Raw genomic sequence first — 15681 nt, 5'->3', positions numbered from 1 at the left:
AGTTAAAGAGAAGGAAACGAACAAAGCCTTTGAGATACGCCAGGTGTAGTGCGACACTGTGGCATCCGTGTCATGAAGCTTGGGTACCAATAGAAACCGAAGGTGGTTTTCTGTAGCCTAAAATATAGTGGGAATATAATAAGCCAAAAAAAAAGTGGAGCAAAGTAATGGTCAAGAAAATGGCAGGTGGAGGGGAAGGATGAGGGGAACACAAGGGAGGAAAATGGGTGAGGGAGTGGACAGAGATAGGACTAGAGAGATGGAAAGTTGAAGGGCAGATTTAAGTGTAGCAAGAGATATGATGAAGCAATGAAGGTGGTAAAGGAAATAGGTGGAAAATAAAGAGCCATTCCAGCCTAGATTAACCCAACGCAGGCGGCCTGCAACCTTTACAGAGAATAAAAGTTTCAGAGGTAAGTAAAGTAGGGATGAGGGGGACTGAGCTGCAAGCAACCCAGCACAGAGTGGTGCCTCCACTCCTCAGGGCCCGTGAGCGGTTGTCGTGTGCGTGTCCCAGCGACCGGGTGGGTGGTCTGGCTGCGGAAACGGAAAGCTTCTTTCTCATGATTGCACCGGGTGCAATCAGTCAATGGCGTCGCAGATCTGTTCCACAGCGGTGTTAAAGGCGTGGGGCTGGTCGGCGTAGACGTGGTGGGAGGCGCCTGGAATTGCCTGAGGAAGAAATCGGGAAGGTGAGGCAAGTGGCAGATGTGGTGGGGCCTGTTTTAAACTCCTGCCTGGATTTCTATTTAGGGAAAGAGTGCAGTCGTGGGAGTACATGGTTTGCAGGCAGACAGAGCCAGGTTCAAGCCCCGGCACCACAAAGTAGGGCTGGGACAGGAGTATCCCTGCCTGAATCCTAGCGGAGCCTCTGCCAGTCACTGTGGGTGAGATCAGGCTGAAGGGAACACTCGTTTAAGCAAGACATCCTCTTGTATTTCCTCATGGGAAGGGTCGCTTCTGGGCACCAGCATCTTCACCCGTGAGCCAGCCCATATGTCAATACAGTGGTGACTTGGTTTACGATTGCCCCGCATTACGATGAATCCGCTTTATGACAATCTTTTTGCAATCACAAAACGATGGTCTAAATGGGGAAATTTCGCTTTGTGATGATCGGTTCCCTGCTTTGGGAACCGATTCTTCGCAAAACGATGTTTTTCTAACAGCTGATCGGCGGTTTCAAACTGGCCGCCGGGTAATTAAAATGTATTTAGGGACAGATTTCTCACTATACAGGCAGCGAAAATGGCTCCCGTATGGAGGATCTTCGCTGGACAGTGAGTTTTTACCCCATTGGAACGCACTGAACGGGTTTCAATGGGTTTCAATAGGGTTTTTTATTTCGCTTTACAATGTTTTCGCTTAACGGCGATTTTCCTGGAACGGATTGTCGTTAAGCGAGGCACCACTGCATGCCATTCCTTTTGCCCTGTTTTTCCATGACATTGTGACACATTACCTTGTACATGCAGGCAGTCTATTCTGCCCACTGGGGTATGACTCTGCCCCCCAATTCTGTTTCTCGGTGGTGAAGCTCTTACCAACGCACAGACGTAGCTCCCTGGTCGCAGGTGCTTGACTTTCTCCCCAGTGCTGGTATCAATCCAAGAATTGGCACCGTAGATGAGGGTGATGGGCAAGTCACGCCGTATCAGGTGGATACGTTCCAACATGGGACGCCGGGCCCAACCAAAGGCCTCCGTCATGGCCTTGAACCCTGCCTCGCCACTGGGAGAGGGAAGGGAGAGATAAGGGAGAAGAGGTTATGGGAAAACAGCAGTCCTGCTTAAGGCAACCTGGTCTTACAAGTCGCACTGCAGGGAGCTGGGAGGTGGCAGGAATAGACAAGTGCCACGTATGGGGATGAAAGCTAGAGAGTAAAAAAAAAAAGATGACACGAAATCCTATTTCAGGATACAGAAGTACTGGACAACACCAGCAATCATTATGTTAGACTACACAGGGAAGCCATTGAAATCCACAAACACCAGCACAGCCACAAGGACTAGTGATCACTGCACACAAAAGACTAGCTAATGACACCCATTAATCACAGTGACAGATCATCTCCCCCCCTTATCACAACAATACACCCATAACAAAAAACACCCTGATCACCATAATCACGCAATCTTCTGAAAAGGACAAAAAGCTAATCCCACAGCTACAAATACTCAACTATCCAACACAGTACACCAGAACACAGAGTTCTAACTCCTGTCCTCTGAAGTTGCCGGCCACAGAGACTGGCGAAACGTTAGGAGGAAAAAGCTCCAGAAAACGGCCAGACAGCCCGAAAAACCTACAACCACCAAATAATGGATTTGTTTGAAATGTGGTGCTGGAGAAGAGCTTTGAAAAACTCCAGACCGACAGAAAGACAAATCAGTGTTTTCTAGATTAAATCAAGCCTGAACCATCCCTGGAGACAAAAAAAATGACGAAACTGAGGCTTTCTTACTTTGGCCACATCATGAGAAGGCAGGATTGCCTGGAAAAAATAATCATGTTGGGAAAGGTGGAAGGCAGCAGGAAAAGAGGAAAACCAAATCTGAGATGGACTGAGTTCCTAAGGGAAGTCACAGGCTTGAATTGGCATGGCTGAGAACCAGTACTATAAAACAGTGTTCGAAAGCTCCTGATTTTGATAGGTTAAGCATGACATCTGTTTAAGGCAGCTTTCTAAACTGGGTACTCTTACGACGTGTTGGGTCCTAGGTCTCACAAAAATCCAGTCAGCCCTGGTGGCCAGGGGATGATGGGAGTTATAGTTAAACTCCTCTGGAAGGCAACCTGCGGGGAAAGACCGCCTCCAAGAGTCGAGGGTTCGAAACAAGCATTCTCACCTGGGCGTCTGAGCATTGCAGTGGTAGATGTATTCCGAGATGGTATCGTCGTCAAAGAAGTCCGCAAACTTTTTTTTGAAGTCTGGACGGAAGCGTTGGACCAGTCCAGGGCCTGGAAGGGAGGATAGAGAGAACCGGTAGGTTCACGCCAAGCTTCCTGTTAAGCTTCAGAACATGTTTGAAGCACCTTTCGCTTGGGGGGGTAAGCCAACACCTTCCCACACTCTTCCCCTATGGATGTATCAAAAATAGCTCAGTGGTTTAGGTATCCGGCTGAGGAGCCAGAGGTAGGGAGTTCGATTCCCTCACTGACCGTCCTGTGAGTAAGGCCAGCCTCTGTGACCTTGGGCAAACTGCACAGTCCCAGGACAGCCCCAGAAGAAAGGAAGTCAAGCCCCCCCTTCTGATTACTCTCTACCTGGAAAACTCTGAAAACAGTCACCATAAGTCAGAATTGGCTAGAACGCACTCTGAACAAGAAACACATATAAAACCTCCTAAATCCTTAGATTGCCATGCAAATGTCACTTCACTTAGAAAAACAGACTGAGACATGCAAGCCACTCTTAATAATATTGGAACAATATTCTTAAAAATAATATTGGAACAATATTCTTAAAAATACTGATAATCAGAAAAACTCTTCCAACAACTTCTATCTTCTCGTTCCATTCAACCTCCGGGATCTCCGTACAATTTACCGCTCACTCACCCCAGGGTCCGGCCGCACGGAGCACCGCCAGCGGATTTGATCGCCCCAGCACCGTCGCCACAGCCTTCACCCAAGTTGGAGGGTTAGGGGTTTGAGCTGGGTCGGTCGGCCGTGTGGGAAAGCCCCAGGGATCCACAAGGATCAGATGTTTCACCCTAGGAGACAGAAGATGTGTAAGAGAAGAGACGGTGGTAGACCAAATCGGCACAATACATGCAGGAAAACTAGAGATAATCTCCCCCCCCCCATGGACTAGTTTTCTATGTGTGGGGAGGTTTTTATGGGCATGACTTTGCTGGTCCTCCTGTTGAGATTTGTTTCTCATCCAAATGATTACGAAAGGAGTTAAAAACATATAATTTCAGATTGGTCCTGCTATACACTTTATCTCCTTTGTCGATTTTAATGGTTTTAATGCATTTACTTTAATAGCTTTCTTGTTGGTTCGCCTGAATTTATTATTCTTTAACTACATGCATCTCTTTTTATCTGCTCAGTGGTTTAGGTATCTGGTTATGGAGCCGGAGGTTGGGAGTTCGATTCCCCTCTTGTGCCTTCTTGACAGGGGCTGGTCTCAATGATGTATAGGATCCCTTCCAGCTCTGAAGTTCTAAGTTCTCTGCAGTCTCTCTAAGTTCCAGCTAGAAAACACAGTTCTAAGGTGTTTTTCCGGGTCCTACCTGGTGACCCTGGGACTTCCCTTTACGGAAAGCATGTTCTCCTACTCGTTAACTCCAACACGGACTCACCTGTCTGGGTACTGCAAGCTGTAGGACGCTGCCAGGAAGCCTCCAAGGCTGTGACCCAGCAGGATCATGCTGGGAATGCCCATTTCTTGACGCCAGGCCTCGATGGAGTTCACAAATTCTTCTTCAGCCCCTTGAGCGTCGCGAGGAAATGGGGGCCGGGAGCTGCGGCCGAAGCCGAGGAGGTCAAAGGCATAGAGAGGGCGATATTTGCTCAGCGGGTCAAGGTTGAGGATCCAGAGCCCGACGCCTCCGCCGAAGCCATGCACCATGACCAACGGCGTGTGGCCCTTGCGCCGTTCTGGCGAGAGGGACACCGTCCAGATCTTGGCCTGATTCGGGAGGGAGACGTAACGGGCCACAAATCGGTTCTGGAGGCCTGAATGGATAAAAGGAAAAAGGGACAGAAAGAGGGGAGAGAGAGAGAGACCAAAGTTGAGTCATCACCAACCAAACATACTACAAAGCCCATCAAGGCATCAGGCCTCCAGGGTCTACATACTGAAAGCTTTCAAAAGCAACGTGGTGGAGGACCTACCTAAACCAGAGGTGGAGAACTGGGAAGAGACTTTTATCAAAAAGTTAACGCCCAGTCCAATAATTCGGCAGGATTCTTGGAAGCAACTTGTTTTCATATAACACGTAACAATGTAGACACTTCTATTTCCTCCCCCCATCTCAATATGTATGGTAATACTGTATAAACAACGGCATCCTATTATGAAAACATCACTATTTATATATACACACACTAACTAGCATCCCAAGCAAACTGTGGTAACAAATTGCTATGGTTCCAAACAGAGCAGTGTATATATATGTCTGTATGTAGTCTCTCTGTGTGTGTGTGTGTGTTTAGAACCAGAGCAATCTGTTATCACAATTTGCTTGGGATGCTAGTTAGTGTGTCTTTTAGGAGACACTTTTCTTTCTGAGCACAATTCAAAGTACAGTGGTGCCCCACATAGCGACAATAATCCGTTCTAAAAAAATCGTCACTATCCGGATTTGTCGCTATGCGGGACTAAAAACCCCATAGGAACGCATTCAAACACCTTTAATGCGTTCCTATGGAGGGAAAACTCGCCGCTATGCGGAAATCCTCCATACGGCTGCCATTTTCGCCACCCGGTATGCGAGGAAACTGCGCAGAAACGCTGCGGGCGGCCATTTTTTTTCTGGCGACTATTTTGGAACCAACGATCAGCTGTTTTTAAAACATCGCAATGGGAAGATCGGTAAGCGAAACGCTTACCAATCATCGCAATGCGATTTTTAGACATTGAGAACACCGTTATGCGATCGCTTTTGTGATCGCAAAAAACGCATCGCTATGCAGATTCGTCGTTAAACAGGGTGCTTGCTATGCGGGGCACCACTGTACTGGTTTCAAAGCTCTAAACAAGCTATCTCAAAACAGATCTTCCTGCATGAGCCTGCCTGGGTCTTAAGATCATGAGATGAGGCTTTTCCTTTGGTCCCATCACCTTCACAAGTAAGTTTAGTAGGACCAAACCCTGGAATTTTCTATCTATAAATACAGGAACTCTCTCCCATGAGAAGCCAGGCTGTTCCTTTTTAAGGACAGGGAATGAATGAATGAATCAATAAAATTCCCCAAAACACTACTGCATTTTTATAATTTTGTCTTACAGTCTCCGTTATCATCGAAATGCTCAATGGCATTGGTACAGCTGTCTACTACCAATGGCTTATTTTGACTTATTGGAATTTCTTGACAAAACTAGTGAATTTTTGAAAACTCCCTCCACCTTTCTGCAAAGGAGCCCATACTACACAGATTTTTTTTGTTCCTGTTGGGACCCAGAAATTTTGGCAAACTTCTCAGTGCAATGCATGAAGCAGAAGTCCGAGAACCCCTCCTCTCAAGTAGCCAGGCACTTACACTGCAGGATCCGAGCTTCCACATTCTTGAGGTGGGACATGGAGGTGGGACGCCAGGCAGGGAGCCAGCCACCTAGCCAGCCAGGGGACCTGTGGAAGGGATGGGAGAGGGTGGACATGAGAGTAAACCCATGGGGAAAGGAAGGATCAATGGGAAAGCTGAACAAGGAAACAGTAGATATTTGTAAAGTCACACATAGAAGCAGCAATCTATAGCAACCTTTAGGACAGTGGTTCCCAACTTTGGGTAAACCAGGGGTTCTTGGACTACAATTCCCAAATGCCTTCAGCACCAGGGGTTTCTGGGTGTTGAAGCCCAAGAACACTTGGGTCATCCAACATTGGAAACTGCTGTTCTAGGATGTCTGACTTTTGGGACCACGGAAGATGTCCATAATAATTAGAGCCTCTCCTTCTCTTCTATTCTGAATACAAATAACACCAACCATCATCCACACCTCCCTAACATTATTCCCATCCTCTGCAGCAGCTCTGGGTTTACACAAATGACTCAGACTGACTCTCCAAGGTACAACTCAGCCGCAAGTACAAACACAGGTAAAGGTTCCCCTTGACATTTAGTCCAGTCGTGTCCGACTGTAGGGCGCGGTGCCCATCCCTGTCTCCAAGCCGTAGAGTCGGCGTTTGTCCATAGACAGTTTCCGTGGTCACGTGGCCAGCGCGACTAGACACAGAATGCCGTGACCTTCCCACCGTGGTGGTCCCTATTTATCGACTCGCATTTTTACATGCTTTCGAACTGCTAGATTGGCAGGAGCTGGGACAAGCGACAGGGGTTCACTCCGCCGTGTGGATTTGATCTTACGACGGCTGGTCTTCTGACCTTGCAGCCCAGAGGCTTTTGCGGTTTAACCCGCAGCGCCACCACATTCCTGGTGTACAAACATAAATCGGATTAAATGCCCAAGAAACAAAAGACAGGACAGAGGAACAGAAGGGGAAGCCCTGGAACTTTGAAGGTGAAGTTTGGACCAATCCTTCAGCTTTGGCAATATAGGATGGAGATTCTTAGAATTGAAAACGCAAACCTAGGTACTGTCAAGTCACTACCAATTTATGGCAATCCTAGGAATAAGGAATCTCCAAAATGTCCAGTCCTCATCAGCTGTGCTCAGTTCTTGCAAACCTACGCCTATGGCTTCCTTTAGGGAATCAACCCATCTCGTATTTGGTCTTCCTCTTTTCCTTCAATCTGCCTTCAACCTTTCCCTGCAATATGGTCTTTTCTAGGTGTGTCCCTATTTATAGGTAAAAGCTTTCATGTCCCCTCCCACATGTCACCTGACTATCAAACATTTCTAAGAATGTGGACCAAACAGGGTTGTTTGTTAAATTTCCTCGTAAAAATCCCTTCCCCTTTTGCAGCTAAACTCAAGCGATCCTATGTTTCAAAAACAAATCAAAGCAGCATGGGTTACTGTAGTACACAGATTTTACGTGTTCATTTCACAGTGGAGTGGAATTTGAACCCAGATCTCCTCAGCCTCTGTCTGGCACTCCAAACTATGATACAACCCTGGTCGAGCTTGCAAGACTGCTAGTAAAGAAGACTGCCGGGAGGGGAATCTGTAGATCTCAAAATTGCTTCTGGACTACAACTCCCATGAGCTGTGATTAGACACTTATGCTGGCTATGGGTTAAAGCGAGCTGTGATAACGATAAATATCGCCTGGACGGCCACACCCTCGGCACCTGTGAATTACTGTGATCATGAAAGTCGGACTTTGAAACCTCTGGAATGCAAATAGTAAATGATATTATTATAGAGAAATTAAAGTCCATTGAATGATCCAATTAATGAAATGATCTGACAAACGCAGAAGGCAATAAATCTTCTCGATCCCTATCTATTTCCCTTGGTCACTATCTCCTTCTCAACGGTTTTTAAGTGAAATCTTGAGGAAATGTGCATTCAGAACTGGTGTAGTGTAATGTTTAGGTGGTCCTCAACCTTGGACCCCCAGGTGTTCATGGACTACAACTCCCTGAAGCCTTCACCACCACCTCTGCTGGCCATGATTTCTGGGAGTTGAAGTCTAAGAACATCTGGAGGCCCAAGGTAGGGGACCACTATAGACCATCAGTTCCCAATCTTGGGTCCCCAGGTGTTCCTGGACTACAACTCCCAGAAATCCTAGCCAGCATAGGTAGTGGTGAAGGCTCTTGGGAGTTGTAGTCCAAGAACATCTGGGGACCCAAATTTGGGAACTACTGGATTAGACTAAGAAATCTGAGTTCAAATTCCGCTTGGCCAAGAAACCTTTAGTGTGTCCTTGGGCCTGTCGTATTCTGAACACCTCACCTAACCCACAAGAATAAAACGGACACCCTCCATCTCCCAAAGGTATGCACTGATCCCAGGGGAGTTACACTTGGAATGAAACAAGGGAACCAGTAGATCATCTTATAGCACCTTAAAAACATATGGAAAAAGTTTTATTGTGGCATCAGCTTTCATGGTTGGTTTGAAAAATGCTGCTAGAATAGAGGTTTGCAGCTACTCTGGAGTGACAGAAAGGTGAGCAAGTGGGTTGTAGAACAAAATGTGTCTGAACTTTCCCTGGAGGCAAAAAATGATGAAACTGACACAGTCCTGCTTTGAGCACATCATAAGACAAGAGCCACTAGAAATGACAATAATGCTGGCCTTATTGTAGGGAGCGGGAAAAGAGGAGAGTCCAATATGAGATGGACTGATTCCATAAGGGAAACCACAGCTTTGAGTTTACAGAGGTTAAGCAGGCTCTGTTGAAGACAGGCCATTCAGGAAGCCATCCATTCATTAGGTCACCAGACGTCAGACTCAACAGCACAGAACAACAGGTACCGTGATAAAACTACCTTTAAAATGTCACAAGACTCTTCACTGCTTTTCTTATCGACGCGCATGGTGGTCCCCCTCCCAAGAGTGCTACAAAGTGAGAAGCAAGGCTGCCTTGTTTCCAAAATAAAACCGAGGAACTCGACAAGACTCATCATATTACTACTGCAGAGTTGGAAGGGACCCTATGGATCAAGTCCAGCCCCAGCCAAGGAGGCACAGTGGGGAATGAAACTCCCAACTAGACGTGGAATATTCGTATTCGTGTCCCCCGAGAATACAAATATCTCACATCTACTCTCAACCTCTGGCTCTAAACCACTGAACTAGCTATCCGGCAGCTCTTAGAATCCCTCCCAGCCCACACTGTCTGTGGTTGTGTAGCAAGTTGTCAACCATTTCCCTGGCCTGGACGCAAGACAAAAGTTACAATTCAAAGACTTTCGTGCTAGGACGCGAACTCCTTGTGACGAACGGCCCTCGGGAAGAACAAGGCTGCTCTGTTATCAGTTGGTGAGAAAGCCGGGAGTGCTGAGTCACTCTTGTCATCTTTGCTGAATCACTCCTGCTTCTTCTGCCCCACACCTGTTGCCTTGACCGTAGGGCCACCGAAGAGACCCTTTCTAGCCCTGAATGCAGGAAAGGAGGGACCGGATCCTGCACAGGTCGCTCTCTTCTTATAACACAGAACAACTGAGAGACATAGATGCAGACGGTACTTATTCAACAATGGGATTTCAGATGGTTTTGTTTTACTCCCACTCCTTTTAAAAAACCAGCTCCACAACCATCTGATCCGAAGCTTCAACTTAGGCCCCTGCACCATCGTAGCAAGGTTCCAGGACCTCTGAACATACACAGAGTATTTTTTTTCTTCCTCAACCCACCACGGCCATACCCAAAAGCTCCACCTGTCCGCCATCTTAGCAGAACCTCATACCATCAGAAATTAAGCACCAACCTCAGGTGGGCTGAACAGCAGCTTGTAATATTTTAATCGGAGTTCTTTAGAACTCAAACGAGACTTGTTAATTAGTCCCTCTGTCACCTTGCCTGGGTGGGGAACAAAAGCCACTCTGTACATGCTCAAAGGCCTTGTAGACTTCACACACACGCCAAGGAGAAACAAGACCATCAAACAACACCACAAAGCATGCCCCAGATTTCAGGGTAAAGTGATGAATCCCTGGGACTTAATCCTGCAAGTCATTTACTTTAAGTCACTAGTTTCTAGTTTAAATATCTACTTTTAACAACCTCCAATATTCCTCTTCCTTCCAGCCTATTCTGTTCCTCTTTCTGGCATTGCTTCAAAAAAAAACAAAAAAAACCCTTTACTTCAGTATTTCCCTTCCTTTCCCATTAGATCTGGTCCCCCCCCCCCCCCAAACACCACTTCACTTTCAGAAGCGGAGTTAGCCATGGTTTAAACAGGATCAGCTTTTTAAATTCTTATTTTTGCCCCAAACTAGTTTATTGGTGTAAGTTGTATAGGCCTATGTTAAAACTCTCAATACTTCAGTGATTGGAAAAATAACCATTCCCTGAATCCACATCCAAGCAGAGGCATGGGGGGGAGAGGAATCATCCTTCCCTCCTAACCCACTTCTGGGTCCAAATCTTAACTCTCTACAAACTCCACCTCCCCCGGTTTCCTCTTCCCCAAATTCCTTCCCCTCCCTGCTCTGGAAAAGATCCAGGTGGAGGGGGAGAAAATCGCTCTCAATCCGGATTTAATCCGGATTTAATCCACTAAAACCGAATTCAGCCCCGGACTCACGACGGCTCCAGGTCTTCCTCCATGACTTCCCCCAAGAAAGGTCTACATCACAACAGCTGGTTCGAAAGGCGGGTCTTAAGGAGCGGGCGTGGGCGGGGCTTGGAACGCGGGGGGCGGGGCTACGCGGCCGAGAACGGGGCGTGGTTCACATTTTATGAATGGCTGGAAGGGGCGGAGAAAAAGGCGGTTGTATAACCTTCCTGCTGGGTTATGTAAGGACGAGGGGAGGAGGGAGGGGGGACAGGAAGCGCCGAAAAAAACAGCGCCACAGCCCCCCTCCGCTTGGCTAGGGATGGATGATGATGGAATGGGAGGGGTGGAGAGAGAGAGGAGGGGGGGAAGGAGGAGAAAAGGGCTCCCTCCTTCCTTGATGTGGGCGGAGCATCATAAAGAGGGGAGGGGCCTGACCCGGATGATTGATGGCTGGAGGAGGAGCCGCTGGAAAAAACAAGGCAGGAATGGCTTTTTTTTAAAAAAAGGACAAAAATAAAAACAGCCAAAGAGGATCGGAAGCGCTTGGAAAAGTTCCTTTCCTCCTCTCCATGATTTTTTATTTGATTAGGTAGCCTTCAGTCTCGAGAGACTATGGTAACGTGCTCTGTATGGAGCATAATCATCATCATCATCTCTCATGATACCCCAGACACTTGAAGAAGCTGGGAGGCGTAGTTATAAAAGAGGACCCCCCCGCCCCCCGATTTTAACCATTGACTCTTACTATATCTTTCTGTCGCTTTCTTCTCCTGTTTGCATTCGTTTCTTGACATTATTTTTAAGCCGTGCATCAGCAAAGGGGTGTTTCTGAGCACACGCAGTGTTCCTTCCCCCCCCCCGCTTTACTATGAACTCCTTATTTCATAAAAAGCACATACTAGGGATTAAAAATAATAGATTGGATTGTATTAGGGTTCTGTTGTTCGCTGACTTAAAGCGAGGGGGAAATCAAGTTACGGGATGATCAGTAAATAGCTGAATCGAAATGTCATCGGATGCATTATGGGATGCAAGATTAGGACGTGCTGCACACACACACACTCGGTTTCAATTTTTTTAAGCGAAAGCTCTATTTTACCTGTAGGCTGAGAGAGAGATCTGAACGCGCATGCGCATTCCCCCCACTATGTTTATAATTTTAATCAGGCAGGCTTGTTCTACTCCAGATGGAATACGCATGCGTACTACGGACACGGCTAAACAACAACTTCATGCATGTTCTCGAAACTTTAAAGTCACTGCCACCCCGCTTCCACAACCTTCTACAAGGCGCATGCGTATGGATGAGTGTACTACACATGCGCAAAAGGCAGCCTATTTCGCCAATGGGACGGCCTTACGAGCAAACAGGATTCTGCGCATGCGCTTTCCCAGTCAGTGGAATACAACGCGCATGCGGAGATATCTGCCCGGACTAGACGTGCCTGCTGAGCAAACGAGTCGATCAGCGTGCATGCGTCTTGCAGGAAGACCTCTTCCCGCGCATGCGTTCTCTACAGACTGACCCCGGAAGTTCTTTCCTCGCTTCCGGCCACTCAGTCCGGCTAGCTAGGACGCAGAAAGCAGACGCCCCCTTCCCTTTTCGAAAGCCGTCGGTATGTCGGGCGCGGGTTCCGGGTCGTCGGGCTCCGGGGCCAGCTCGGTGGGCTCGGTGGTGCGGCGCTTCCTGGCCGAGTACAGCAGCGGGACGCCGAGCCGCCTGAAGGTGCTGGACGCCTACCTGCTCTACGTCATGCTGACGGGGGCGCTGCAGTTCGGGTACTGCCTGGGCGTCGGCACCTTCCCCTTCAACTCCTTCCTCTCGGGCTTCATCTCCGCCGTCGGGAGCTTCATCTTGGGCGGTGAGTGGCCGAGGCAGGGCTCGGAAACCGTCCGGGACTACAAACCCCACCCCACCCCTCAGAACCCGCCAGGAGGGAATCCTGGGAGTTGTAGTCCCCAAATCAAGTCACGCTAACTAGCTTGAGGAGAATGAGGGAGGAAGAGGTGGGATTCTGCGCGTGCGCGGCCGTCGCCACGGCAACCCGTCGGCGTCAGGCGAGGGCGGAGCCGCTTGAGGCCTGTCGTTGCTATGGCAACCGGGGTCCAGCAGCTCACCTGGCAACCTCTTAGTGGCCCAGCCCTGGAGGAGGGTGGAGCTGGTGCAGTCGCCATGGTGACGTGAAGGGGGGGTGAGGAGGGGAGGGACGTGGCAACCGTGCAAGTCTCCTTTTCCAAGGGATGTGGCTTCTAGGCATACATTTGGTTCTCCTCCGGATTGCATCCTCTGAAGGAGCCAGTTTATAACTGTGTCACTGGGGCTGAGATGAACTCAGTGGCTTGAAGAACCCCCTGGGCCAGTTTGAGTGTGACCTGGGTTGTAGTAGTTAACACACCGGCAGATTGGTACTTGGACTACTGCTAGGTGCTCTTTGTAGGGCTGCCCTTGGAGACTATGCATCTTGCGCAATAAGCGTCAACTAGACTGCTGCTGGGAAAGCCTGATAGAAACCATACGAAAGTGATTCTAAAAGAACAGCGGCTGCCACTCTCAGTCATTCAGATTGTGATCATGGAAGCCCTCAGTATCTGAAAGAGGACCTTTTCCTCTGGGTGCTTGTCCACCCATCGAGATCTTCCAGATAAGTCCTTGGGTTGTACCAGTGAAGACCGTGCATTACGTGAAGTCATGGGAAATGGTTTTCTCTGCAGATGCATCCTCCTTGTGGAATGGTGGCCCTCCCTCCGAAGCTCTCTTGGCACCAGTGTTTTCATAGTATTTTACAGTGTGTGTGTTTTCTCCCTTTCTCTGTAGTTTGCTTGCGGATTCAAATCAACCCCCAAAACAAGGGGGAGTTCCAGGGGATTTCGCCGGAACGGGCCTTTGCTGACTTCCTCTTTGCCAGCACCATCCTGCATTTGGTTGTCATCAACTTTGTAGGCTGATAAAGGAGACCTGGAGGTAATTGTGACTGGTTGGGATGTGGGCATGTGGTTTCAAGGAAGAGTTAAGTTTGTTACTGCAAAATATGCTGGCTGTTCTTCTCTTGAGGTGTGTCCCTTATTTGAGAATGGTAACTTGGTTAGGCTGTTTGGAATAATGCACTAACATTACAGAAAACAATACATACGGAAGAGTATGTACAGAAGAGGCAGTGGAGGGAACCGTGCAGTGTCCATGGAACTGCCGAATTTTACTTTGTGCCCATCTCTAATTAGGTTTGTATTTTTAATCATAAAGATCAGAACAATCTGAGCTATATCACTGGATGGCCACTGAGTAGATTGAAAATGAGTAGTTTAGGGTGACATTCCCCCCCACCCAGCAGATTAAAAAGTGATTGTGTTTGTCTTGCTATTTTGACACCCACTTAGTTCTAGTTAAATTGTTTGGGAGGGTTGTTTGGTTTGGAGTTACTGTGGATACAGCAAGTGAACTTTCCATTTCTTGCCCCCTTCCCCTTTGTAAACATAACACTTCCTTCAACGTCTCTCATTTTTCCTCTCATAGGTCCTGGGCTTGTCGTGTTTATTGAAGACCCTCTGCTCCACTGCATGAGCAGCCAATGATACTTGGTGGACTCTAATAAGATTCCCAGTGAGAAAAGGGAAGAGGATTTGAAAGCATTATGTTGAAATACCTAGTCACTGCCTTCCACTTCGTGGATTCCCAATAAACCTTTTTTGTTACATTTGTTGTATCTTATTTCTTAGGCTGGAGACACTGGGCAATCTGAACATTGTCCTGGATGGCGAAAGCTACTCTTCGGGAAATATTTAGCTTACTTGTTTCACTTCCTGTCACTTCTTTCTGCTAAGTACTACCAAATAGCTAAATCAGGTTCTAGATTTCTTGTCTTTTTGAGCTCCACTGAATTTAGGAGCCTATTGGCATAGTGGTTGAATTGCAGTACTGCAGCTAAAGCTCTGCTCACAGCCTAGGTTCAATCCCAGGTAGCCGGCTTGAGTACCCAGCTTGCTGGTGGCAGAGGCCGTGTGTAGCCTGCAAAATTAAATTATGAACTGCCCAAACAGTGCTTTAAGTGCTATGGGGCAGTATATAAGCAGCACGGTTTGCTTTTCTAATGACTTGGGCCCCACAGGATTATGCTGTTTATTCCTTTTCAGCCATGATTATCAAAACAATAAGGCCCACCATTTTCCTTGTATGCCCGGGAAGAAAAACCGATCTGTGGCCGAGTAGCTGCCTGGTGTAAGGCTTTGTTCTGTACAGCCAAATGTTTAAACTTCCTCAGAACCAAACCTGCTTTCGCTGACAAGACATTTTCGCTCTTCATTAGTCCCTGTTTGCCTTTCCATTCTTGACTTTAAAAAAAGAGAAAAAAAGCTGTGTGTGTTTTTATGTGCAATCTGAAAACAAGGATGGCTAGTACATTTATTGGACTTCTGAAATCTCACAAATGAATAAGGTTTTGAATTCTGTCAGGGCCCTCCCTCATCAGTCCGGTGATTACAGAGCAGACTTGGCTAGGGTCCCAAAAATTAATGTCCAAAATGGAGTATTCGGTCTTGTAAAAACCAGCTTGAGGTGGCAGATTTCAGACCTCCAGTACATAACTAGGAACAGCCAGCTCTGTATGAAGAATCATTCAGGCCTCAGAAGATTATCTGTAAGTGAGATTTTGATGGTTTAATGAAGGTATTGCTTGCCCTTGTTCTCCCCCCCCCGCATGTACACAAACACAAACCCTTTTATGTTGCTAACAGCTCAAAACTCTTGCCTTTCTCTTTATTTTACTGCCATCTTGTGTCTCCCCCTGTAAATGACACAATCAGACCTTTTTCTTTCTTAACCACATGAATTGTGAGAATAAAGCTTACTGGACTCCCCCTTAAAGTGTATATAGAGTCC

The 15681-nt window shown here is 47.5% G+C and overlaps 2 protein-coding genes across 3 annotated transcripts; one reads left to right on the top strand and one right to left on the bottom strand.

The window, feature by feature from the left end:
* Positions 1-361: 361 nt before the first annotated feature.
* ABHD4 (abhydrolase domain containing 4, N-acyl phospholipase B) lies at positions 362-12065 on the bottom strand. Of its 2 annotated transcripts, none has more exons than XM_072977017.2 (7): positions 11908-12065; positions 6214-6302; positions 4311-4686; positions 3562-3716; positions 2850-2961; positions 1545-1731; positions 362-672 (listed from the first exon to the last, which is right to left on the bottom strand). In XM_072977017.2, exons 1-7 carry the CDS (start codon positions 12006-12008, stop codon positions 583-585), a joined length of 1110 nt encoding a protein of 369 aa, XP_072833118.2. In that variant the 5' UTR covers positions 12009-12065; the 3' UTR covers positions 362-582. The 2 variants fall into 2 exon arrangements, with proteins under 2 accessions (XP_072833118.2, XP_072833119.1); XM_072977018.2 differs by lacking the exon at positions 11908-12065 and adding an exon at positions 10836-10976.
* A 275-nt stretch (positions 12066-12340) lies between these two features.
* DAD1 (defender against cell death 1) lies at positions 12341-14500 on the top strand. Its single transcript, XM_020777817.3, has 3 exons — positions 12341-12670; positions 13624-13770; positions 14320-14500. The coding sequence occupies exons 1-2, from the start codon at positions 12427-12429 to the stop codon at positions 13752-13754; spliced, it is 375 nt and encodes a 124-aa protein (XP_020633476.1). The 5' UTR covers positions 12341-12426; the 3' UTR covers positions 13755-13770; positions 14320-14500.
* Positions 14501-15681: the final 1181 nt, after the last annotated feature.

The sequence above is a fragment of the Pogona vitticeps genome, chromosome 6 (genome assembly GCF_051106095.1).
Source record: "Pogona vitticeps strain Pit_001003342236 chromosome 6, PviZW2.1, whole genome shotgun sequence".
NCBI classification, from domain to species: Eukaryota; Metazoa; Chordata; class Lepidosauria; order Squamata; family Agamidae; genus Pogona; species Pogona vitticeps.
This window is presented reverse-complemented; position numbering and strand designations above follow the sequence as displayed.

What these genes read in the sequence shown, in the direction of transcription:
- ABHD4 (XM_072977017.2), bottom strand. Translation starts at nt 12,008, where the DNA reads ATGCGTATTCCATCTGGAGTAGAACAAGCCTGCCTGATTAAAATTATA. An exon ending in GGAAGCTCGGATCCTGCAGT is followed by an intron (nt 4,687 to 6,213) that starts GTAAGTGCCTGG and finishes TTATCCATTCAG; the next exon opens with GCCTCCAGAACCGATTTGTG. An exon ending in CCGTGCGGCCGGACCCTGGG is followed by an intron (nt 2,962 to 3,561) that starts GTGAGTGAGCGG and finishes CCTCCCTTCCAG; the next exon opens with GCCCTGGACTGGTCCAACGC.
- DAD1 (XM_020777817.3), top strand. Translation starts at nt 12,427, where the DNA reads ATGTCGGGCGCGGGTTCCGGGTCGTCGGGCTCCGGGGCCAGCTCGGTG. An exon ending in CGGGAGCTTCATCTTGGGCG is followed by an intron (nt 12,671 to 13,623) that starts GTGAGTGGCCGA and finishes CTTTCTCTGTAG; the next exon opens with TTTGCTTGCGGATTCAAATC.